Consider the following 25,694-nt stretch of genomic DNA (forward strand, 5'->3'; position numbering starts at 1 on the left):
TGAGCCAGGCTCGTGGGAGGTGTTCAGTGAGTACTTGCTGAAAAAGAAGCCAGATGTACCCTCTATGCAAGCATGCAGCTTGACAGAAAGGAATCCCGGTGACCCTTAAACGTTTCCTGGGACCAGTCCCATCCTCCTCCACCTGTATGCCTAGGCCCCCAACAGCCACATTTGCTTTGTACGACCCTGCTTTCCTGGTCTTAACTGGACCACAGAAGACATGTGACCTACGCTGGGCCAATCTATCATTTTCTTTTCTGGGACTTACTTTTGCCTTTGTAAGAATAAAGGGAATGTAACAAAATGACCTCTGAACTCATTCATAGATCCAATGACAAAGAGGGAGAATATATATAAGGTTGCAAAAGTCACTATGGAAAAGCTGGAGTCTTAAGAAAAGCAGAAAGAAGGCGATAAAATCACCCATTTATCAGAGTCTGTAATAATGAAAAATAGGAAACAATCTACATATCCAAAAATAAATGAATAAACTATGGTACCTTGATACTAAGCAATACAAAACAAATTAGTAAGGAAGAAAAGCAAGACACAGTACAAAATGTGCAATATGCTACTTAAACATGCAATATAAAAGTCTATAAGAATATAAATGATACTTCTGGGGAAGAGAGATGTAAAGAGGAGTTTTTGCTTTTTGCATAAAATATTTATGTAGTGTTCAAATGTATTATGATTACACTGTATTCTTATGTAACTTGTTAAATTGAAGAGAGAAATTCCAAATTATGAAAGATACTCAATAAGTAGAGTTGACTGAGGCCAGAGATGAGGAAACCACTTAGAAAGGCATGGCCATCACTCGAATGGGACGGGATGGCAACCTGAGCTGGGGCAGAAGGGGTGAGACAGAGGTACATGTGTGATAGAGTTAGAGTGTAGGGTTGAGACTGGTGATGAAGAGGAGAGAGTGTTGGGGGGTGAGAGGCGATACACTTTCATAGTTAAGAGCATGGGCTTTGGAATCCAGCTGCCAAGCCGCAAAGCCCAACGCAGCCACACACCGGTAACGAACACTGAGCAAGTTGGTTCACATCTCTCTGTCCCGGTTTGCTCATTTGTCAGTGGAGATGCTAATATCATGGCGCATAGTGTTTTTATGAATACATTCACATAGGGTGCTTAGCACTTTGTCATTGCTCCATGTGCCGGTTGTCATTAGAATGACTCCTATCATCGTCTTCCTCACCATTATTGTCACTGTCATTAACATGATCATCAGTAGGAGCAATTCTAGGCCCTGAGCTTAGATGACCAGTTGGAAATAGAGAAAAATCTGAAAATGATTGCAAGCATTCTTCAGGTCTGAGAATCAGAGGATAACAAAGAAACCAAAAACGAGTTCACAAGCCTGATTATTGTAGTGAAACAACAGACTGTCTCAGGGAGGGGAGAAGGCAGGGCTGAATGAAACTGCCTGGCAGGTTAGTTTTAAGGATTAGGTTTGAAGGAATTTGTATGAATAGCTACATGTTAGAACAGAGAAACACTAGTTGAGTCTTATTTCTCTTTTTAAGTGTAAAGATATTGTATATATGTACTGGCATACTCACATTGTAATTCATTAAAACATTAAGCCAATGAAGAGATCCCCTGAACAAACACAGCCTCACCGCCCACCTCAGGCCCTCCTCTCTACTTCTACACATAGACCCCTCACTAGATTGAATACCTGACTTGGGGGACCTGATTGAAATACATCTTCATTATCATCTTCCACCATCTCTTTAAAATTTATTCAGGTAGAGCACTTTCATTCTGGTCCTGGAGAGCCATTCTGGCAGACCCACGAATTTTCTGCTCACTCTTAGTTAAAAGATAGTCCTCCAATTTCCTCCTTTTTCTGTATAAAATAATGTTCCTCCCCTTTGTTTGTTGGACTTGCCTATGGTTTTTGCTACAAGTTGCTTGTCCTCCATTGTGATTCCTCAGCTATTCCAAAATAAACCCATTTTACTGAAAAAAAAATTGGCTGTCTTATTTTTAAGGTCATTTTTAACGTAAATGTAATTATTTTATACCTGTTTTTACAACTTCCTTTTTAAATTTAAGCTTGTATTTTAGAGACTCTTACCAGACTGCATATGGCTTCCTTTATTTATTACTCCCTTGGAATTGGATACCATCACACGGCCCTAACTTTACTCTGGCAGCAAGCAAAAATAAACAAACTTGTCCAGCAGGATAAACTTCACCCCGAGACTGGTTTAGACTTATGGACATAGTTTTTATCTTTTTTAAACGACATTTAAATCTTTTTTCCTTTAAAATAATAAATAAATAAAAACTGGATCTACTGCCCCCTGTGTCTAGAGATTTGTTGTTTCTTGAGTCAGAAGGAAATAGAGTTTATGACTTCTCATGCAGCTTGAACTCCACCCCCCTCCCCGTTCTATTTCTTTCCCTTTAAGATCACTTTTCCGGCCAAGGTGAGATCTTTCAAGGGCAGAAATGCAGTCATCTTCGTATGTTGCTCCACTCTAAACCAAAATCTCCTAGACAGGCACAAGCCTTCAAAGCAGCGTCACGCTTGCCGCCTTTTGCACCTCCCAGCGTTAGAGGGCAATGCAACCCCAGGCTGCGCATTGCCGGCAGCTAAAGGCCCCTCCCGACGCGCGCGTCTTTACGTACGCGTTGGGGGCGGGGCCTCCCTTGTGCGCGGTGACTGGTGGTGGAGCTGGCGGTATCTAAAGGCTTAATAGTGCGGCTCGCGGGCTTGGGGAACTTATTGGCGGCGGTGGCGCCGGCAGGGAAGACGACGGCGAGGACTGCAGGAGCGAGCCCTCGGCTTGTGGTTCACCATGCCGACCGTGGAGGAGCTTTACCGCAACTACGGTATCCTGGCCGATGCCACGGAACAAGTGGGCCAGGTTAGTCCCCCAGCGGCCTGCAGGGCCCGGTCCTCCGCGGCCTTTCGGAAGCGCTCCCCGGGCCAGGCCGGGCGGAGAGCACTGCTCCTTGTTCTCCTGCGAGGTCCCAGGAGTGCCGGCTGCTTGGTCGGGGTGGGCCGGTCTCTGGAAGTGTAGACTCAGGCGTCCCCTAGGGCGAGCGCGGTCCCCGGGTCCCAGGCGCCTCCGTCTCCCTTGGGCAGCTTTTTCTCCCCGTGGCGTTTTCTTTCTCAGCCTTTTCAGTCTCCTGTTCATTCTCTCCCGAGTCTTGCCTTCTGAATTTCTCTGAAGTCTTTCTCCTTTTCGGTGGAGTTCAGACGCTCAGAAGATTAGACCGAGAGTTCTCAAGAGGTCAAAAAAATAGTCTTTGTCGAGCTACAGAAGTCTGCTATTAACTTTAGGAAGAGTATTTTAGAAGACAAGTTTGTGGAAGGAAAAAAAAGAGGGGCCTTCCGTCCTGTCTTTACCTAGAGATCCCGATTTCATGTCTTTAGGACATGGCTGGAGTCCCTACCAGCACCCGGACGCGGTGCCGGGCGCTGGAACTACAAAACTGAAGAGCGGCGCTCTACGGGAATGTGTTTTTAGAGAGAAAGACTAGCGGTAAATAGATCAGAAAGATAGATTGGTTGTTTTTCTTAATTTTTAATGGAAAATATTGTGAAATATACAACAGGGCCGCGCAGTGGGAGGGGGCGTGAGCGTGAACCTTTAGAGTGGAAGCTCGGTTTCAGCAGTGTTTTCCTTACGTCGCTGCTTTGTGAGTTTTCAAGCCCTGGAGTACCTTGAACTTGATTTGATGACTATGCGTGTGTTTTATTGTGAAAAGAACCAGGCTCTCCCGGGCATGGGAGGTGTAATGTTAATTGTTTTCAGTAGAAATCCCATGACATAATATGTATTCAGGGCTTAGAACTTCGTGTGATTCTGCATATCCATCCCGTGGAGTGGGAAGCGCATCTCCTGGAGTCTAATAACAAGAGCAAAGCTGGGGTACTGCCCCCTCTGTTCGCTTTTCTGTACGTGCGTCCTGTAGGTAGAACCTTTTTGAGCTGGAGGGGGGGAAATGTCGGGGTCTGAAACTTATTTTAGCTTAGGTAGAATTATAAATATACAGTTGCAAGTATCACGATTTTCCTTCCCTGCAGTACTTCCATTTTAGGAGGGAGTTTTGACATCACCAGTGAGAAATAGACTGGTGTACATAAGGTGCATGTTAGATCTGTTGTGAAGAAGAAATTGGCTACCCATTGAGACAAAGTTGGAAAAGCCACAGTCAATCATAGTTTGATTTTGTTGTTCCTAGAAAGTAGTAGTAATGAAGGTGTTCTCATTCATTGTGAACTGAGTTGGGGATGATTACAGAAGTTGTCGTACCTAAAGTGGACTTTGCTGTAGGTCAGCACAAGGAATGGGCAGAAGTCAGACCAGTGTTTCTCCCTCCGTATGTAGCTGGTCCTCCCGGACAAGGCGCACGGGGAATCTTCCCGGGAAACTCTGAAACCAGTATTGGTAGTGCTGCCCCACATCCACACCCTCCTGTTTTGCTGGAGTAGAAAAAAGGTTGAAGGCCACCTCCTTACAGAGTCTGATAGGGCAAATGGAAGCCAAACGAGAATTTATCTATTCTGTGAATGATCGAGAATTGCTTGCATTCCCCTGTATGTCATCTTTAATTATAAAGCCAGAGTAAATTGAGACATCTCCCTCAAAGGGTCAAAAATGTCTTTCTCAAAGCAAAAGTCTGCTTTTAATTTAGGAAGCATATTTAGGAGCCGTAAGTTTGTGAACAACAAACATGCTTTCCTGCAGACTTGAATGAGGGCCAACGATTTTATGTATTCAGTACGTCTGTTGAGTGCCTGCCATGCAGCAGACTCTGTGGGGCGATAAAATTTTAGCCCCGTTCCCTGCAGGTGGTGGGAGATCAGTGCCTTCATGATGCTGTCAGCTGGCAAGCGACCACTGTGAAAAGACCTCTGTGTGACGAAGTGTAGTGATTTCCTGGGCCTCACCCGGTGAATTGTGCGGGACTAAAGCTGGGCTGACCCTTAGTGCCTACAGATGCTGCTCTCCTGGGCAGTGCTTGTTCCCTTTCAGAAACACATCTCTAAAACTGCTCCTCAAAGAAGATAGTCAATTTCAGGGTACTGCTTGTGAATTTTAACTGTCAAAAGCAAGAGCCAACTTAATGGAAGGGACACCATTCACATTTCTTAGGAGAGAAAAAGGTGTTTTCGTGCTTGGTGTAGCAAAGCCTGATTTTCGTGTTAACTCATGACATTTATAGTCAAGACTTAAGTTTCCTAGCAGATACCTCTCCGGACACTTCTGAATACATGTTTGAGTCCCTTCACCTAGAACTTCCTTCTTTTCTGGTTTTCACCCTTTGTCGAAGAGTTGAGTAACCACAATTGCTCACTGTGCTGCCACCAAGGGGAGGGCCCTTTCCACTGCTGTCGCCTCTAAACACAAGTCCTCTGAGGTTTTTATCAGCTACTTTTCCTCACGCAGATCAGGTCTTTCTCTTTTTTGAGCCTCCTTGTACTGTGTGTTCATTTATAGAGCTTCAGGTTTGTGTTTTATTTCATGTGAGGACTTTTCTTCCCTTACTAGGTTATAAACTCCTGGAATTGAGGGTTAAATCCTTTCACAGTTGACCCTGGAGCAACACCGGTTTGACAAATACCTGTTAAAAGATGGACTGTTACACTGATCTTAGATCAGCATAACACCCAAATTCTCATTTTTGCTATGTTCTTTTACATGGGAGTGCACTGGCCTCTCAGGGTGGAAGGTGTAAACTTCACTGACTTAACAGTTCATGAAATGCCATTCTTTTGTGGGTTTTTTTTTAAATGAAATTTGTTTTTTTACAACTAATTTTTAGAATCTGTTTTTAGGTAGGTTGGCATTGTATGACCTAACCTTTTGTTACATAGAACATTTTATTTCTGATTATAAAAAAGAAAATTCTTAATTAAGATTCTACTATACCTCAGTGACTTTGCATCCTGCTTTTTTAACTAAGTTTTTGGCAATCCTCTAATCCTTTGGATGTTTATGAGTCAATCCCCTCTTGATGGCCAGAAGTAAGCTCTCGTCTCTAGAGCACTAATCACGTTGCCTTATACAGAGTAAACAATGTGCTGTGTAGACGTTTGATATCGTTATTATAGGATTTAAGGATTAAGGTGTTTAGTAATTGAAGGTTTTATCTGTGTTCCAAACCGGAGATGTAGCTGTTGCCTCCGTGTTTGTTACTGTTTAAAGAATGGACTCGCTCGCTGGGAGGAAGGTGTATGGGAGCTGGAATCAGCACCTGTGGGTAGTTGGCTCATCACATTATGGGGGTCTGAGGGGGAGCACTTCTGATTTTTTTAAAGGAAACAAATGAGCTTTGAATGTATTATTCTAATAAAAAGTTAAATATGTGACATTAAAATCTGTCTTACTCCAAAATTGGCTGGCTGTACAGAATCAATTATTGTTTTCATATTCTAAAATGTGAGACAAAGAAAAGCTTCCTTACCTTTCTGGTATTACTTAGTTTCAGGAATGTGTTCTCTTCACCTGCTTTAAGGTGCTAATCGGAAACAGATGGACATATTTAAGTAAATGTAACAGTTCTTTGAGGATTCCATGCTATTCATTGCAGTTTGTTAAAGCATTTTACAGTCACAAGGCCAGGGTCTGATCACGAGAATGGAGACGTGTTGGTGCATCAACAAGCCTGTTTGCTTCTCCCGCTTAAAGTTTGAGTCATCCACCCGGCCAGGTGGCTCAGTTGCTTGCAGGTTCAGTCCCCAGTCCAGGTGCATATGGGAGATAACTGATTGATGTTTCTATCTCACATCAGTCTTTCTCCCTCTTTCTCCCTCTTTCTCTCTAAAATCAATCAACATATCCTCTGGTGAGGTTTTTTTTCTCTTCTTTTTAAATTAGAGTCATCCTTCTCTCCTCCCCAGCTCACAACTTGTGGGGGTGCAGGGGACCAGATGGTAGGAAGGTAGGTGTCCGAGTCAAGCAGCAACACTGCAGAAATAAGCCCTGTTTTCAGTTTCGCCTGTGTAAAATTGTACTAATTTAGATTCAGACAGGTTTGTTTAGCTTTTCATCATTCAAAATCGTGTTCCTTTCTGCTTCATTCCTACAGCACAAAGATGCCTATCAAGTGATACTGGATGGTGTGAAAGGTGGTACCAAGGAAAAGAGATTAGCAGCCCAGTTTATTCCGAAATTCTTTAAGCATTTTCCAGAATTGGCCGATTCTGCTATCAATGCACAGTTAGACCTCTGTGAGGATGAAGATGTATCAGTAAGTTTACAGTTGACGCTTTTCATCAGCTTTCGGGTGTTTCTCTCACTATTTCCAGACACTTGATTTTCTTTGTGCAGCTAATGTAATTGAAGTACCAGTGGTGTCAGGGCCAATGAAACGCCAATGTGACACTAAAATGCTTTGATTTTTCAGTTTGTTGTCCATTGTTAAAAACAGATTGCGGTTCACATCTTTCTCATAGATTCTTGTACATTGTGTGTATGGAATTAGACTAATGTTCGCCTACAGTCAATTTTTGCTTGCCTCGGATATTTAAAATATTTGTAGGATTACATCATAAAACATCGTTTCTACGTAACAAAAATAATTGGTTTGTGTAATAATTGTATGTGATTAATAGAATAAGAGGAATTAGCCTTTAGCATTTCTGGCTATTGATTTAGGTTCCTGAGAATTTTCAACTATTCATGACTTTTCAAATGAAATTAGAGAATTACAAACATTTCATTCAGAATTTGCTAGGCAGAACTATGCCTTTTTATGTTAAACTAAATAAGCCAAGACCACATATTTGGAGTTAAGTACACAGTATAGCCACAAATGTGTGTTAAGTATTCAACACTAAAAAATTATAAAGTGGTTACTAGATATGACATTTCCTCAATAGGCTTTCTTAAGGGATGCTATATTATATGCCCAAAAGTTGTAGAAACCCAATATTTGTATATAATCAGTATATAAACCATGGTTTATAATCTCAAATCTGTCTATTACAGTTAGATAATTGTATTGAATTGCACCACATTTTATTTTAACTTTGTGAAGCTTGAATGTTAAATTGAAGCCGATTATTTCTAAAATTGCTACAAATCTCATGTTTTATATTTTTGTGACTCATATGCCCCTAATTATGGTTTTTCTGTGGTTTAGTTTTCTTTAAAGGTTGGGTTTGTTGTTTTTATTGATGATAGTATTAAAGTTTTTGTTTGAAATTATGTGCAGATTCGACGACAAGCAATTAAAGAGCTTCCTCAGTTTGCCACTGGAGAAAATCTTCCCCGAGTGGCAGACATTCTAACCCAACTTTTGCAGACAGGTAAAGAATTTTAACATTACCCTGTTATAGAAATAGAACTTCTTTCTGAAATAATGACTGTTTTTAGCTTTTTTAAAATAAAATTCTTTTTTTAGTAGTTTGGAACTTAATGACTTATGATTATGTAATTCCTGGTATTGTTTCATTTTTTAGTTCTGTTTATAAAGGCAAAATTGCTGGATTCTTTGGGGGAATTTTGATACATCACAATTCTGACCCCCTGCAATTTCCTATAGTTTCATAATTGTACCATCTTAATATTAAACTTTTCCAGGTTTGCTACATCGGGTTCTTTACCTTTTTAAGGAATGTATTCTTAGTGTTTGAGAGAAATACCTAGTTACGTGTCTCAGTGTAATCTGTGAGAGTCTATGTTGAATCTTAAATTTGAAAATGAAGCAGATGATATTTTTCATTTATTTTATCCTTTGTACCTTCTTCTCTATCTAGATGACTCTGCTGAGTTTAACTTAGTGAACAACGCCCTCTTGAGTATATTTAAGATGGATGCGAAAGGTAAGGCCACTTATTCTGAATTGTGTGTGATGTATTTAAAAATTGAGGAACTCGGCATTACCCATAAAGGATAAAGTCTGGAATTCACCCAGAGATCTATTTCATAAAAATATTGGGGTTTTTTTCTTTTCTTTTTTTATTATTGTTCAAGTACAGTTGTCAGGAGGGGGGTGTTTAACTACGTAGCTCAAGCTTTGTGACTCAAAAACACAACAGAAATAACTGCAAAAACAGATCGAACTTTTCCATTAGAAATTTGTTGGTAAAACTCTCTCTGCCACTAATAAAAAATTCTTCCAAAATACCTGAGTTTTATTTATTATTAGTAATGATAAAAAAGGTAAGTCACACTCAAGCTGACTCTGAATCCATGAACTAAGCATCTGATCACCCTTCTAATTGGAGCTGTAGAAATTTCAAACTAATTTAACTAGTATCAGTAACATTCAGGATGTTAATAACTCACTTGAAAAGAAGTACTATAACTGAGTTAAATTTAAAAACTTTGTTATGATACAGAATTGACTTGCTACACACAAACTATTTTGTTTTGCAGGGACTTTAGGTGGCTTATTCAGCCAAATCCTTCAAGGAGAAGACATTGTTAGAGAACGAGCAATTAAATTTCTTTCTACAAAACTGAAGACTTTACCAGATGAAGTCTTAACAAAGGAAGTAGAGGAACTTATACTAACTGAATCCAAAAAGGTAAACTTTGGTCATCATTGAAGAGAACTTGCCTAAAGCAAAAGTACACATTTGAAATGAGCAGTGTCATCAATGTGTATAAAGTGACATATCCAATTAGAACCGCTATAGAACATCAAGCTTTTCTTACCATGTATTTTGCACTTTGGTTACTTACACCCTTGTCTTCCATCTTAGGATAATCTCTCAGTGTTCTAGATTGTTTCGAAAGAAAAATGAAATCACATCGAAATGGCCAGTTTTTTCCATCTTTCCCCGCAAGACTTTATAAGCTTTTCCAGAGTGTACCCCAGATCTAACATAGTTACAGATGCTGCTGAGAGTCTCGAGATGCATCACAACTAACTTTCACTTACAAAGCGCCAGAGTTTGGGAATAATTTACTTTTTTATGTGTTTAGGGAGATTTCACAATTTCCCCGATAGCACTCTTTGTTTGTTCAGTGAGAGAGAAAGGCGCAGCTGTCCAACTGGGCATGTCAGCGTTTCTTACCTGTGCCCCGGCCAGTGGATCTGGTGGCAGAGGTCATGACTGCCTGCCCCTCTGGCCACCGAGCAGAAAGACTCAGAGCCACTGGTGTGGGGCACTTGCAGCAAGGCTCGAGTGGGCTCCTGCTTCGTGAGCAATGACCATGTTGGTGCAAGTGAGGTTATTTTTAAATACAGGAAACTGCACCTGATTTACTGTCGAATTTCTCAATATTTTGCTAGCAACCCCAGAAGAGCTTTTTTAGAATTTTTTTCCTTACCCACCCTTCCTTGAAATTTTAATGCCACAGATACACTGTGTATCTTTTTATATACTGTGTGTGTGTGTGTGTGTATACACACTGGGCTTTATACATTAAAAACTAAAATTTTCCAAGAACCAAATTGTGCCCCCTTGGAGACAGTATTGGGCCCCACATTGAGAGTAATGATCTATTCTGAAGTTAAATTGACTGAAGCTAGAAGTTATACACTTATCAGTATTTCAGAAGCATTAGGAGCAAACTGACTTCAGTAGCTGAAATAATTTTTTTACAATTTTAATATTGGTCTTTCTTTCCCATTCAAGGCATAAAAATACTTTGAATTCTCTCTTTCCAGGTCCTAGAAGATGTGACTGGTGAAGAATTTGTCCTGTTCATGAAGATACTGTCTGGCTTAAAGAGCCTACAGACAGTGAGTGGAAGACAGCAACTTGTGGAGCTGGTGGCCGAACAGGCTGACCTGGAGCAGACCTTCAACCCGTCGGACCCCGACTGTGTGGACAGGCTCTTACAGTGCACTCGGCAGGCAGTGCCCCTCTTCTCGGTGAGCCCTCGTCTTACAGAGCTGGTGTGTTGGTTACTGTTAGCTTGTGTTTCTGTAGAGGTTGACTTGAACATCCTCCTCAAACCTCTGTGTAAAAGTGCTGACACAGTAGAGTTGGTATTTTCATTTATGGGGGCACAAGTGGGGTTGGTGAGAGGCAAAGGCAGCAGGAAGTTTCTTTCATGTCTTGCTAAGAGACTTTTTTTTTAAGTCTTGAGAATTTTACATCATACTTTATACTTTGGCTGAATTTCTAAACTACTTTCTTTAGCAATTTAACATTTTCAGTTGTCCAACGGATTGTCGTTCTAGGTAAATATGCTCCTAATCTCTGGCCTTGTGCTATCCCTCGCCAAGAGTGTTCTGGGATGTGCATACCACAGTTTGAAAAACACAGTTTAAATGATCTGTCCTTTGTAAAAAACTTATTGAAATCAGCACTAAAAGTTTCTCCTAAATTTGACCTGGGAGGGAGCAGTTCAAAGATGTCTGGGTGTTCCAGTGTCCCAGACAGACAAAGTGTTGTCGGTCGAGGTCGCCTCTGGGCTGCTGTGGGGCACACAGCGTGTTGGGATTGTGGCCATCACACTTGCTGCTGTGGTGCCCGGGCAGCATGTGCGGAACGGCATTCTGCTGTTATATTTGAGAGAGTACGTCTCCTTCATTTTTTTGACAACTCAAATGTTTTTGGACTTTTACAGAAAAATGTGCATTCCACAAGATTTGTGACTTATTTCTGTGAGCACGTTCTCCCTAATCTCAGTTCGTTGACTACCCCAGTAGAAGGTCTTGATATACAGTTGGAGGTAAGAGAAAATTTCTGTACTTAGTACTGAAAAGCCATTCTCATATTTTAATGAAAATGTAAACACTCATTTATACCTGATTTCTAAGACAGTCTCCACCTTTGTGGCCTTAATACTTTTAAATAAGGTATCTAATTGATGACAGTTCCCACCTCTGCCCACAACTGGTAAGAGCCAGGTTTAAGCTGATTAACACAAAATACCTTTATCTCTGATGGAATTTACGGCTCCCTCTCTCCCGGTGTCTCAACTGTAATGTTCATTTACATAAATGTGATAATACATGTTTTCACAGCACGTGTAGTACTTTACGTTTATTTATCTCTCCACCTTAACCAGATTCATCCCTATCCCCAGAATCTAGTGCAGAGCCTGATTCTAAAAGGCACTTGATGGTAGTTGAATGGAACTGAAATGTGAAAACCTATTTCCCTCATAGAAGTGAGGGGAGGTACAGAAGTGCCTCATTGTACCCGCACTGTTATTAAATGTTAGGGGTTTGGCTTATCACACTGGACTGAACAGAGCGAAGATGAACCTCAGTAGTGGCAATCACCGATGCTTTCAGTTGGTGTCCAGATACCACATTTTACAGCAAGTGAGGCCTACTCTAAATGTTCATAAATCTTTGCTGTTAAGAGTTATTCCTCAGTTTCTTCATAGTACAAATTGTCAAGTTAGTTAATATATTTATCATTTTTGCATTTATTTGGCACTATCATCATTAACCTGTAGCAGAAAGTATCATGTATGAGGTCGGTCCAAAAGGTATCCAGCCATGTGATACGAAAAATAGAGACATTCACTGAAGATACAGGAAGCACTACATAATGTCACTTCCATCCCCTTTAAAGTAGACCCTTTGGGATCTCACACAGTTCTCCCAGTTGCCATCAGCTGCCCCATCTTTGAAATCTTTTCCCTTTCAAAGGTGATTTTAGTTTGGGGAAAAGCCGGAAGTTGCGGGTTGCCAAATCTGGGCTGTAGAGGGGCTGAGTCACCTGGGTAGTGGGATATTTCACCAAAAAACTCTGCATGAGATGTGGTGGACGAGCAGACACATTATGGTGATGAAGCTGCCAATCACCAGTTGCCCATAGCTGTGGGCTTCAGAATCATCTGAATAGTTTCCATGGAGTAATGTCCAAGCTTAACGCAAAAAAATGATGCAGATTAAGTACTCTACTTAGTCATTTTGAATGTGATGGCCACACAGTACACGTGTCCATTCCATAGCTTCTACCACCCCCACTAATATAGTGGGTCATCATTGATCACCCATCCGCATTCCAGTCCACCCTCCTTGGCTGCCAGGTTACATCACATCATATTAACAATGGCTGGACTTTCTCAGGACAGACCTCGGATATTCTTTTCCTTCTCACAGATACAGTGAAAGTCATAGGAGTGGGATTTGAAGGTCTTGCCGTAGGACTGCCACATATTGTGACTTTACCAGTCACAAAATCTCTCTGACCTTCAGTTTCCTCAACAGTAAAATAGAGGGCTGCACCTCTCTTTCCAGTTCACACATTCTGATTTCATAAAAGTGCAATTAAAAAAAAAGACTGCTCATTTTTAAGATTTTATTTATTTATTTATTTATTTATTTATTTATTTATTTAGAGAGAGAGGAAGGGAGGGGAAAGAAAGGAGAGAGCCCTGGCTGGTGTAGCTCAGTGGATTGAGTGTAGGCCTGCTAACCAAAGGATCCCGGTTTGATTCCCAGTCAGGGCACTCGCCTGCGTTGCAGGCCAGTTCCCAGCAGGGGACACATGAGAGGCAACCATACATTGATATTTCTCTCCCTCTCTCCTTCCCTTCCCCTCTAAAGATGAATAAATAAAAATCTTTTTTTTAAAAGGTGGGGAAGAGAAACATTGATCCGTCACACACCTCCAAGTGGGGACCTGGCCTGGAACCCTGGCATGTGCCCTGACTGGGAATCAAACCAGCCTTTTAGTTCTCAGGCCACTGCCCAGCCCACTGAGCTACACCAGCCAGGACAAAATAAGCTGTCTTAAATAGTTATCTAGAATCATTTCTTATTTTATAGGCCTTGCTCATTCAAGAAAATAATACTAATAACGGTGATTATGTGTTTTAGGTATTGAAACTATTGGCAGAGATGAGTTCATTTTGTGGTGACATGGAAAAGCTAGAAACAAATTTAAGAAAACTATTTGATAAGTTATTGGTAAGAACTTTTTCTTTCCCTATGGAATATATATAGCCCCGAAATCTAATAGTGTGGTATGACTGTCTAGATTGTGGAGAAGTAGATTTTGGAGTTACAGTATTGGCCAATAATTCTAGCAAGTGTTGTTAGCTACTCAGGCCACATGTCGTCTACTTTTTTTTATGTTTTAATCTTTGGCATTTCTTCTGTTCTTGATGCTTTGCCTAAAGTATAATACAGGATTTATAGGAGGTTTTTCTGCTCTTCCTTTATCAGAATATTTTTTACATTTGCTGCCAGTGACCAAGTAGCTTTAGCAACCAGAAAATAAGGCCATTTAATTCATAATTGTGGAGAAAATAGGCCATTTGATAAAATCATCATCAGAGTTGGCACATGATTTTCTTGCTGGATGTGAGCAGTTATGACCCACAGTATGAATTGAGCCATCCAGTGTCTGTTCTCTTTCAGACCTGTAGTCCCGGCTAGGGTTACGGTGCTGATGTTGGATGCCTTTCGTACTACTTGAATGAACAGAGAGTCAGTACTTAAAGAATATGGACTACCATTCAAAGATTTTTGGAGTAACCAGTGGGTTAAGAGCATCAACTCTTGAGGTCAAACCTAGATTGACTCTTCAGCTTATTAACTTTTCTACTATAGGAAAGAAACCTAAGCTTTTAGAATTCCATCTACATTGAGTACCTAATAAATGTTAGCTACTTTCATTAGCCTTCTTAATAGTGGTAGCAGTTATAACATAGGTTAATATGGAAAACTGATCATCTAGATCATTGATCCAGTAGGTCTAAAAGAGCTATCTTACCTAAGTTTTTTATCTTGGTAGTTTTTCATGCCTTAAAAACATGCCTTACAGTTAGTTGAGTATATTTAATTAGCAGATTGCAAATATCTTGATATTTTTATCTCTTAGGAGTACATGCCTCTCCCTCCTGAAGAAGCAGAAAACGGGGAGAATGCTGGCAATGAAGAACCTAAGCTGCAGTTCAGTTATGTGGAGTGTTTGCTGTACAGCTTCCACCAGTTGGGACGAAAACTTCCAGACTTCTTAACAGCCAAGCTGAATGCAGAAAAGCTCAAAGATTTTAAAATTAGGTGATGTGTGATTAAAGTAGTCCGGTCCTTGGCATCGATGGTTGCTATCTGATGCTCCCTGGGTTTTGTTTTCATCTTTACAAGAGCTGTCTTCCCCTAGTAGAACAAGATAGAAGAGCCAAAAAGCAGGGATAGTTGCACGCATGTGACTCCTGTGGTGAATAACAAATGCGTGGGGAGAAGGATTTCTCAAAAGTAAACTCCAACTCTCCCCACTTGCTTTATGACTTGGGAAGGTTCCATAACCTAACACCCACGTTTCCCTCAGCTGTGAAACGATAATAGCACCCAGCTCAGAGTTGTGAGATCTAAATGAGACCGTGAATGGGAAGCTTTGAGCACAGTGCCCGGGATACGGTGGGTGCTCAGGAAACCGTAGCTGCTGCTGCTATTGGAGAAATTCTAAGTTGTTTACATGAAGTCACTTTGTATTGAATGCTTTCATTAACAAATTCATATCTTAAATTTTGAAATATTTGGCCACTGTATTATTTGTTACTGTCCTGTACTCTTGGGTTTAATAATTGGTGGAACATTTGATCAGTAGCAGGCAACTTAAGAAATTTCTATAGTAGATTAGTGTGGTCTTTGTCAGCTTCCACCATGGCATACCACAGCCAGAGCCCAAAAGCGCAGAAGGTGGTGGGACAGCCCGGCAGCCTCATTTTCAGATGCTTGCAAAATAGAGCTTGGATTCAGGTGTGGCTTTATGGGCAAGTAAGTAAGTGGATAGAGGGCTGTATCCTTGGTGTTGATGAGTCTATGATCCTCAGATTAGATGATGCAGAAGAGAGTCATTGTAAAACAAAGTAAAAAAAAAAAAACTGGGTCAGAAAATCCTAAAAGGAGATAATATTACTCCAAAGTGTCTTCTCCGACTAGAAATGACTAATGAAGTGAGAAATTGTTAAGAAGGCAATACAGCTTGTGTTTTTAGGTGTCCTTTGGTGGGAATATAGTTCTTCAACATTTACTCGTATTGTTTTGATTGCGCTTGTGTTGTTACCAGATGATGATAAGTGGGCTGTTTTTATTCTAAGAAAGAAAGGTGGGGGCCCTAACTGGTGTAGCTCAGTGGATTGAGCACGGGCCTGCGAACCAGAGGATAGCAGTTCGATTCCCAGTCAGGGCACATGCCTGGGTTGCAGGCTGGTTCCCTGCAGGCCAACTCCCAGCAGGGGATGCACGGAAGGCAACCATACATTGATGTTTCTCTCCCTCTCCTTCCCCTCTAAAGATAAATAAATAAATAAAAATCTTAAAAAAAAAAGAAAGGTGGGGGAGGGAGGAAGAAGGGAGATCTCTAAAAATGAAAAAATAAAGTAAATGGAACCAGGTTCTTAAGCAGTGTGCCTAGTAGTCATTGGGATCGAGTTAGGGTACTGACTCTTTATTCACATATTAAGTGGGAACAAACTTGAAAAAGATTACTCACGTCTCTTTGAGATTTGTGAGTTTATCATAAATCCTCAAATCTGAAATTGTTTATTTTTACTGGACCTTGAGATACAAACAGGTCAAACACTGTCACTTGTTAGCAGATAAACATAGAGATTGACTTGTTAGAAAGTAAAGTGATTATTTACTAATTAACAAATACCTCTTCCTTTAGGCTGCAGTACTTTGCACGGGGCCTGCAGGTTTATATCAGACAACTTCGCTTGGCTCTCCAGGGTAAAACAGGCGAGGCCTTAAAAACAGACGAGGTAAGAACATTGGGTCACATCTCATAAGGCAATATTTATAATAGCCACCGTTTATTATAAAATCAGACTGAACTCATACATTGAAATGTAACATTTGATTTTATTTGAAACACATACTTGGTGATACAAGTATGTGTTGAGATATATGATGTTAGAAGGTTATCTACATAGTTAATTGTTAAGTGCCATTTTTGTCAGTATTAAAGTAATCTTGACCGTGTCTAGTGTTTACAAACAGTATTTGTTACCAGACTTAGATACATACCAGTATTTCACTAAGTTCATTAGCAGCACATGTTTAAATATTTGACTGGTGGTTACCATATTTTTAATTTCACCTTTTTGAAACTCACATTAATTCACATTAGGAAAAATGATTAAATTGCTAATTTCTTAGCAAACTGTATGTGTGTTTGTGTTGAGATATTTGGTTCTCTAATCTCATCTATTTTGATCACTTCATCCCAGTCTGCTGAACCATTTTATATTTTCATCATGTCTTACTGCAACTTAAACTGATCGCTTTTAGAACAACTCCTGTGTGCACATGACCTGTCCCTCATTTGTTTTTTCAGGCATATTGTAGCTAACAATTTAAATGTTCTTACCTGTCAAGAGAACAGATTATTTGCTTGCTTGCCATCTCTACACTGGCTTAGAGTTAAAAAAAGAAAGAAAGAAAGAATGATTCTGAGAGAAGTGTAATTACTCTATTTCTATATGGTAACAGAATATACATTATAAAAGTTAGTGGCATTTTAATTTATTTTTGCTTTTTTTTTGCAGAACAAGATTAAAGTTGTTGCATTGAAAATAACAAATAACATCAATGTTTTAATCAAGGTAATGTCTTCCTTTCTTACCCAGTCCTCCCATTAGCTGGACAAGCAGTGCTCAAGTTTTGAGCTACTAAAAATGTGCAAAAGAAATACTTATTTGTTGACTTTGTTTATTAAAGTTGATAAATGATATTTTTTTCTTGGAACTTGAAATCACATTTAGAAAAAACTTAGCTTCGGTTTCTTAAGTGTTGTGCACAAAATGACTTTTAATAAGTGATAGGTGGAGGTTTTGACAAAGTTGCCCTTGCTTACTGTTCTCTTGTAGCCTTTTTTAAGTGCTTAGTCACCAGCACAAGAGCAAGATAAATTAAAGCTTTCTTTCCTACAATTAACCTTGACAATGTCTCCCTGGGTGTTACCCTTGCCACCACCCCCCACACCGTCCCATACATAGAAGTCTTGTCTGATTTTGTCTCTTCAGGATCTCTTCCACATCCCTCCTTCTTATAAGAGCACAGTAACATTATCCTGGAAACCTGTACAGAAGGTTGAAATTGGGTAAGAGATATAATTAAAAGTGATTTAAGTGTTCTAATATTTATGCTTTGTAATATGAAAATCTGAATTCAGATATTAACATTTACTATATAAAATGGTACATTATTAAATGATTCTTAATAAGATGTGAAATGACTATTAGAAGCATGACTTAAAATATTAAATCTAATTCCAGTACTTAAAAAATAAACTGATGGAATGCAACCCTGGATTTTCATCCTTGTTTGTACTGCTGTGGCATAACTAGACTTTCTGACAATTTTTGCAAAATGGGTTACTTGCATATAGTCTTTGAAGCTACGAATTCTAGATTTAAGTCTTGTACATGCTCTCTCACAATGTCTGCATAATTAAGGCACAGTTAATTTGATGACATCAGAATGTTATTTCCTTTATTCTAATATGACTGTCTTCTTTAGGATGTCTTTCATAACTGATAATGCTAAAATACAAGTGTAGTGGTGACCTCTTGTGTAATTTTTTTTAATTGCTGTTCTTTTTACTGTTATAGGCAAAAGAGAGCCTCTGAAGATACAACTTCTGGTTCACCACCCAAGAAATCTCCAGCAGGACCAAAAAGAGATGCCAGGCAGATTTATAATCCTCCCAGTGGGAAATATAGCAGCAATCTCAGCAATTTTAATTATGGTGAGCGTTTCCGTTTGGGTATAAGCAATATGAGAGATTAGGCAAGAATTGTGTTGTGTTTGATTTCACTATCAATTATGTATAGTATAGCTTTTTTATGTGATCTGAGTTAGCTTGGGAAACTAAAGCTGTTGGGGAAACAGTTGATTCCATTACTTTCTGATCCACTTTTGTGGGCTTATTGAACTGAGCATACAAAAGCAAGCACTTAAAAAAGAAAAATGTACCTGTTATATTCAGAGGAGCCAACAGGAAAAAAAAAGGAATTTGGCATAAGCCATTCATTAATGGTTTTCCCTAGTCTACCTTCAAGGCAAGACATTCTGTGCATTCTCCCTCAGGGGTAGAGCTATAGCTTCTGGCAAATGAAGTATTAAATGATCCTTCCTGGACCTTGCCCACCTACTGCTTGTCCTCCCATCTTCTGTACTATTTGAAAAGGACAGGTCATAGAAATGGAGTCAGATGTTAAAGCATCACCTGGCAAGGAAGATGTGTCCAATTATAGTCCCCTCGACACCCTGCCCACTGCCCAGAGTGCAGTCCTCCGGTCACCTTTAGCTATTAGGGCCAGAAGAGCTTCCCACTGGTCCATTCTCTCACTGGTCCAGAGCTATTGAATGAGAAGTGAGGTTTTGTTTTTTGTTTTTGTTTTTCATTGACTGATACCCTCAAAAATCCTTTCAAAGAATAATGAATGAAAGTATCACTACCTCAGCAGATCTTGTTTAAGACACAGTTTAATAATGCTAGCAATCGAAAATGCTTGCAATTGGCCTTGATTACCAACCACGATTAATTTGCAGTACAGGATTCCCCCACTCTTCAAAAGTAGAACGTTCCTATGAAACCTTTCATAAGCCGAAACTGAGTGAAGTGAAGCCATTGTTAATTAACATGGAAAAAATTGTGAGCATTCCCAGACCTAAAAAAACCAAAAACCCTACCAAATGGCACATAAAACATAAAATACAAGTAATATTATCACATAAAGGAATGATAGGACAAGTACACACCATTCTTTGGACATTCATCAACCTGCTCGAGCAGTATGCCTTCCATTACTGGATGCCGACTAAAACCTCACTTTGCTACCACCTGCAGAACCAGGAGTAGCGGGCAGCTTTCAAGATTCTCTCTCTGGGTGTAAAGTAGTACAAATGGTGGACAAAGGAGTTCAGTGCACACACTGTCTTTATGTAATTCACCACGATCAAAACACTAAATTGCATACAGTTTTATACTAAGCATAACACCTTTACAAACTCTTAGGTTTTTCTGATACTTTAGGACACGTCTTCCTCAGGTATGCACAAACTAGAGGTAAAGCCTAGGTACTCAACGTACATGGTTCAAAGCTATGTCAGCCTGATACTGAGATGCCGCACATAGTTCCGGGGAAGAAGCTCAGGAGAGCCGCCCACAACTCACTGCACACTGCCTCCCTAATGCCCCACTGCAGAGCAAACACTGAATACCATTTTCACTTTTTGCCTTTTTTCTTTGAGGCAACTTTAGTCTGAGAGAGATCCCCAAACTCTTACTTATGTAATAATATGTAAATGTGCATCTCAACCTCTTTTCTTACCTGAAAAATATAGATAACAAATAAGAGGGCAATAAATTTTAAATAAGAGTATTGTGAAAGCATTTTGTAAGTGGAAAGGATTCTGTGTTACTTCATTGCACCAAATACTATCCTCTGTCACTTGTGTGATTTAATGTGGTATCTTAAAATCAGCCATTATTAAAATCAGCTGTTATCTCAGATACTATTTTCATTTGATTTAATGAACGTATCCAAAAGCTATGGCAATACATAGAGATTTGTATTCCTTCACTTGGGCAAGTCATTTACTCTTGAGTTTCCATGAGGATTTTGCCCTGTGCCTGATGGAATCAGGTGATATATGCAAATGGAAAGAGATGCAGAAAATGCAAAGCCTTAGATTGTATGGGAATTTTTTTTATTTTTAGAGAGGGCAAAGGAGGAAGAAAGAGACAAACATCAATGTGTGGTTTCCCCTCACATGCCCCACACCAGGGACCATTTGGTTTGCAGGCCAGCTCTCAGTCCACTGAGCTACACCAGCCAGGGCTGTATGTGATATTTTTTAAACTCTTAATGTGAAAAAACAGTTTTTTAAAATTGATTCCAGAATGGCAGAGGGAGTAAGAAAGAGGAGAAAAACATCAGTCACTTGCACGTACCCCCAAATGGCAACTGTGCCCTGACTAGGAATCAAACCCCACAACACTTAAGTTTCTGGGTAACACCCAACCAACTATTTTTATGAGCCAACTTGTAATTTGGAGTACTTGTCATAAATCAAATGGCAAACTGATTCATTAGAAAATAGGTGTAAATTTTTTTGCCAGTTTTTATATTTGGGAGTGGAATGTTATTCCCTTAGAGGTATTCTCCAAGTGCTACAGATGAGAATTGGTGGGTCTTTCTTCTTCAAAATTTTTCCACCTTTTTTATTCCTGTCCTTAGGGAACTATGTAAGGAAAATAGGAAAAGCATTCTTCGGGGTGGGGGGATTGTTTTTTGTTTCTGAGATGTCAACGTTGCCTTAAATGTTGGAATTGGGCAGGGGGATGTTTTGTGTTCTTAAGAATAGATTTTGTTACCCACATTTGGCAAAATCATCATAATTCCACATTTCTGTGTCAGCCAAGCTCACATTTCGCTTTATTTTTCCAGAGAAGACGATGGGAGTTTTTAAAATCATGTACACTGAGGGGTTGGGAAATTTACTCTTTCTGTGCTATTGGGGAACCAGGTAGTGTTAATATCATCACCTCGTCACAGTGAATGGCAGGTCTGTTGTCAAGAAAATGAACTACAGGTGCCCTGGGCCTGGACGTGTTGCCGTCAAGAAGGAGCTTAGCTTTGTTCCTCACCCAAGTTCCTCACTTAACTCGCCCATGTCTCTGTTACTTACCTGTAAGAACACAATACTCGTTCCCACAACGGAGTTCAGCTTCCTAGTGCACTTTCAATCAAACCATCAGGAACACATACCCATGTTCAGTTTCCCTTCCTGTGAAACCTAGTGACCCAGGAGTTCTAAACATTCTGTATTTTGTGACTTCCGTCCTTTACCTTTTACATTTTCAGAATATAAAAATAACATTTAAAGCATATATTTTTATACTTGGAGTAGTGGCTTTTTAAGTTAGTAATAAAGCATGAAATCTCTTAAAAAATCATGGAAGTGCAGAATGGTCCTCAGGATGAAGCCCTTCAGAAAAATACTTGGCTATTCCGAGCTGTAACAGTGGCTGTACCAGATCAAAAAGAACTAGCCAGTATAGAAAGGACAACAGGATCAAACAAGACCTTTACACAGGATATTTAATATTGTCATTAGATCTAGCTAAACAGTCGAGAGGAACCCAGTGCTTTATATTAAAGGTGATTGAAAAACAACTGAAAGGGTGGAGTTCTGTAGACTATTAACTGATGGCTTATAATAATGATACCTGTGAGGATGTTTATTCGTTAAGTGTGTCGATGTTAACTTTACTGAGAGATGGAGGTTTTATAATGAGTATGGTAGGGGGAAATGTGCAGACATGTGTCATAAATGAGACCAAGTCGGAATAAAACATGCAGGAGTTACAGCCCACCATCCAAATGCGCCATGGTCACCGCATTTATCACTAGGAGCATCTTGCCCATAGACCACGTCTAATATTCTGAGTGTATTCACTAGGGTTCTTTGGTGTATATGTTGCCCCAATTTTACGTACAGATTGAATTTGTAGATGGTGTAGCAGATACCAATGCTACTTTTTAAAAGCCTACTGCTGTATTTAGATCTCTGAGCTACATTTGTTGTGTCATGAAGTCCTGAGCAAGACCTAAACCCTTGTTCGCTTTTTCGTAGAGCAGAGAGGAGCCTTCAGGGGAAGTAGAAGTGGCCGCGGTTGGGGAGCACGAGGAAATCGTAGTCGGGGAAGACTCTACTGAGTACAACATCACATTCTTCACCATTGTCATGAGCTTCACACTTCAATTCTACTACTCATTGGATTGCCGGGGATGTCCCTTTAAGCGGACTGCTGCCTTCAGCTAAAAACTTAATGTTCTTTATACCTTTGTATGTATGATCTACTTTTGTAATAGACCATGGTTGTGTCTAAGGTAAAAACCACAGCGATATTTTTGGATGCGTTGTGCGCAGTCTTGTTTTTGCAATATCATCATTATTCAGACTTCATATTGTGAATCTTTTACTTTTAAACATCTAAATAATTTGGTGAGAGTTCTTCAAGTCTAAAATATAATGAAATTCAGTCTGTTTCTGATAAAGATCAGTTTTGAAAGGTTATTGATTTTTTTTCTCCCCTCTGTCCTTTGTTTTTCCCCACAATATATGGAGAAGAGTAATGGTCAGTCTTAACATTTTGTTTTCATTATTTTTTAATAAAGCTGCTAGGCAGTGGTTCAGCATTCCTACCTAGTGTCCTAAGAGCAAAACATTTATCAGCTCTCTTAAAATGTACAAAGAACGTTACATTTTTAGGAGAAAGTAAGCTGCTTTGCACTGCTTACTTAACTCTTCTCCATATGTTGTAATAAAAAGTTTTGAATATGGGATCTTACTATTTGAATAGAAATGTGTATGTATAATATACATACATACATAAGCATATATATGTGTGTGTGTGTATATATATGCATGCTGTGAAACTTGACTGTACAACGTAAATCATTTTTTTTTAATTCTAAGAACGGGTAATCTTTGACATGGTGATTATCCTTTTGAGGCTGAATCCATTGTTAACTTGTTATCTAGGTTTTCCTCCAAGTAGTGAGGAATTCTGAGTCAGTTGCACTTACATGATTATTGTTATTTAAAACAAAAAGTAAACAAAGGCTGCATTTTCAAAGATGAGTTTGGAGATCCCGTTGGAGAAATACAGCCAGAATATTGACTCTGATGTACATATAGGTTTCTGCAGGATGACATAGACTAGTTTAGAATTTGGGGATTTAATAACCAGGGCAATCCAAGAAAAATGACTTGATAACATGCTGTACCAATAATGAGGGATGCTCTCTGTTTGCTTTTGCCACTTTGAAGATTTTAACTTCTCAGGTTATTAATCAAAATTATTGTATAAGTTAGCCAATAGAATCTTTAGGTTAAAACAACAGATGGGGGGTTTGTGGAGTGTTTAATGTCATGGGCATTTTTAGTGTATAGGCCCTTTGCTCTGCATTTGAATGTTTCATATATTTTTGTTTCAGTTAATCTTCCCTCCCCACGTTTGCTATTCAATTCCAATGCCTGAATGACATTTTCTAGTAGTTGGGCATTTTTTTTGAGGAATAGTTTGTGATCCTAATGCAGGTGTCTTCATTACTGTTACCTTCACATTGGGGAAAAAGCAAAACCCCTTTGTTAGAATTACCGCACACATGTTCATGGGAAAAATATTTCTTTGAAGACGAGAATTGTACAAGTGAGCAAAAGAGGTTGATCAGCTTGACTGTGGAGTGGTGGCAATAATCTAAACATTCCAAAAGACAGTGAGCTGAACCCAAGCTCCCTTGGAATCTGCACAGACGTAGGAACATGGAATTGCCGTTTGAAAACTGTGACCAGGTAGTCGAGCTCAGAGGCAGGTCAGCCAGTAGCCTAAAGCCATTTCAAGTACAGGAACTACATTGGGATTATAGTTATGTAAATTTAAACATTAAGTGTAACTTTTCCTCTTTTTCTTTTTTTAAAGAATATTTGTAAACTCAAAGGTAAGCAGAATTGACTCTACTTCTTCAAGTTTGATACTGAGTTGTCTGTGTTTCTTCCGCAACCACTTCATTGTTCTCCTTCCCTTCCCTAAGGCAATAGTGCACAACTTAGGTTATTTTTGCTTCAAAAATTTGAATGGAAAACTTCATGTCATGATTTTTTTCTTTGCAAGACACCTGTTTATCACCTTGTTCAAAAGTAAATGTTCCCTTATGCTTTTGAAATAAATTTCCTTTTGTAATTTTGTTTTGTGTCTTGATGTGTTATGATTATGATAGTTTCAGGTTCTTGGACATTCATTAAATATTTTTTGCTTGTCATATGCCAAACAGTGTGTCAAACGATAAATATACAAAGATGGACAAGCTACTGCTCTGCCTTCAAAAGTTCAGTCTTGCAAATTACCTTTAATTTTTATCCTTTTGGATTTATATTTAGAAGCTAATGATAAAAGGGTTTGGTTCTTTTAATCAGAGCAAAACAGATACTTGCCAAATCGTGAAATATTGCCTTCCTCAAATTCATATGCAGAGCAAATTGGAACTTCTTAATTGGACTGCCAGCCTTTATTAAAAAGTCTTCCTGAAGTAGCACCAAGAATGGTTCGGAGGGTCCTAAAGCCAAAGTTGGAGTCATTCATATGATAATTTCCCTCAGTGGTCACATCCTGTCGCTTTATGCTGAGGACTGCCAAATACATGGCCATCAGTTCTTGCTGGGAATTTCACAGTAACCTCCTCATACTGATTTCCCTGCTATTACACTTGTCTCTCTGCAGCCTGTTCTAAACAGCAGCAAAGGGAACGTCAAACTCTTCCACTTGAAGCTGTTGACTGGCTCCTCATTACAGAATAAAAATAAAAAATACTGCTATGGCTTTTCATTTCTGACCTCAGCTGCTACTCTTCCCCTCCACCATGCTGCCCAAGTCCCCTGGCTAGGCAGACACTCTTGCTTAGAGTCTTTGCAGTAGCTGTTCCCTCTAGCCATTCTTCCTTGTGTCTGCTTGCTTAACTACTTCTCCCTTCAAATCTCCGAAGACCACCTCGAGGAATCCTATTTCACGTTGCAGGTGCCCTTTCTATCCTACCAAGACTCCAGGCCCTGCTTTCCTACCGTGTGTTCCTGGAGCGCGCAGGTTACTTACATGTTGTTTATTCTCTGTCTCCCCCAGGTAAAATGTGATGTACTTTAATGCCACAAAGGTGCGGGTTTTTGCATGTTGTTCACTGATAACCCCAATCATCTAAAAGCAGTTCTTGGTACACAGTAAGCTTTCACTAATTACGTCAAAGGTAGTGTTTACGCTCTACACATACAGTGGTGAT

The 25,694-nt window shown here is 39.6% G+C and overlaps 1 protein-coding gene and 1 pseudogene across 2 annotated transcripts; both read left to right on the forward strand.

Annotated features, from left to right (window-relative positions):
• Nucleotides 1-2,668: 2,668 nt before the first annotated feature.
• Nucleotides 2,669-24,607, forward strand: API5 (apoptosis inhibitor 5). Of its 2 annotated transcripts, none has more exons than XM_037069068.1 (14): nt 2,669-2,888; nt 7,063-7,224; nt 8,191-8,284; nt 8,735-8,800; nt 9,357-9,508; nt 10,597-10,803; nt 11,505-11,609; nt 13,717-13,806; nt 14,723-14,904; nt 16,517-16,610; nt 17,397-17,453; nt 17,874-17,950; nt 18,462-18,598; nt 22,495-24,607. In XM_037069068.1, the coding sequence occupies exons 1-14, from the start codon at nt 2,820-2,822 to the stop codon at nt 22,575-22,577; spliced, it is 1,575 nt and encodes a 524-aa protein (XP_036924963.1). In that variant the 5' UTR covers nt 2,669-2,819; the 3' UTR covers nt 22,578-24,607. The 2 variants fall into 2 exon arrangements, with proteins under 2 accessions (XP_036924963.1, XP_036924964.1); XM_037069069.1 differs by having other exon boundaries at nt 22,500-24,607.
• Nucleotides 14,916-15,953, forward strand: LOC119002968 (small nuclear ribonucleoprotein E-like; annotated as a pseudogene).
• Nucleotides 24,608-25,694: the final 1,087 nt, after the last annotated feature.

The sequence above is a fragment of the Sturnira hondurensis genome, unplaced genomic scaffold, assembly GCF_014824575.4.
Source record: "Sturnira hondurensis isolate 20B ecotype Veracruz unplaced genomic scaffold, ASM1482457v3 Scaffold0018399, whole genome shotgun sequence".
In the NCBI taxonomy this organism is placed as follows: Eukaryota; Metazoa; Chordata; class Mammalia; order Chiroptera; family Phyllostomidae; genus Sturnira; species Sturnira hondurensis.